Genomic DNA, 869 nt, shown 5'->3' with positions numbered 1-869 from the left:
CCGGATCTACTTCCTGGAGGACGGGGCGGTGGTGGAGCAAGGCACGCACCAGCAGCTGATGGCCAGGAGAGGGCGCTACCACAGGCTGACAGAGAAGCTCTTCTGTGACCTGGATGGCACTGGGGATTTGCCGAGTGGAGCTAGCTGAATGTCTCCGGCTACACGCCACACAGACTGTGAGCCATTGACGGCGATCGCTGCTGCCTGACAGTGTGGCACTTTACATTTCATTCGGGTTATTTAGTGGACACTTATTAGACTAAGTGGGGTGAAGGGGCCTGGGGACCACAAACCTTCCATGTCCCAGTCAAGCAACTTAACCACTTTGCTATTAGGGGCAGCTCCTTTAAGAGGAGGGACTTCCCTCATTCAGGTGTCTGTTATGTAATCCAATGAGCCATTATGTTCATTATTTGCAGTGTCACTTCTGTAGATATGTGGCCCTCCACTAACACAGTAAATAGAGCTGCACCTACAACCAGCTCTGCCTATTGGAGGAAACTGATAAACTGTTGATTACAGCACACGCCTGTAATGTAGACACACACACACACACACATACACACACACACACACACACACACACACACACACTCACACTCATGTGCAGGCACACACCCTGTTATAAATGGACGGTTGGATTTCTTCGGCCCAGTCTGGGTCAGCCGGGACCTTCTGCCGGCTTATGGGCACAAAACTCTCTCGCAAATCAAGAGCCGCATCGGCTGGTTTCCGAATCGCGTGGGAGCGGAGGCAGTGTGTCGCTCTGCACCCCTGCTCTGCTCTGCACCCCTGCTCTGCTCCTGCATCCCTGCTCTGCTCCTGCACCCCTGCTCTGCTCCTGCATCCCTGCTCTGCTCCTGCATCCC

General features: G+C 54.0%; 1 protein-coding gene across 1 annotated transcript in view; it reads left to right on the top strand.

Annotated features, from left to right (window-relative positions):
* tap2t (transporter associated with antigen processing, subunit type t, teleost specific) overlaps positions 1-554 on the top strand; it is a 15,125-nt gene extending 14,571 nt beyond the window's left edge. The window contains exon 12 of the mRNA XM_061225400.1: positions 1-554. This exon is cut by the window's left edge and continues 80 nt beyond it. Within this exon, the coding sequence (XP_061081384.1) occupies positions 1-148 (148 nt within the window). The 3' untranslated portion in view covers positions 149-554.
* Positions 555-869: the final 315 nt, after the last annotated feature.

The sequence above is a fragment of the Conger conger genome, chromosome 2 (genome assembly GCF_963514075.1).
Source record: "Conger conger chromosome 2, fConCon1.1, whole genome shotgun sequence".
NCBI lineage: Eukaryota > Metazoa > Chordata > Actinopteri > Anguilliformes > Congridae > Conger > Conger conger.
The sequence above is the reverse complement of the archived record's forward strand: the minus strand, read 5'-3'. Positions and strand labels throughout refer to the sequence as shown.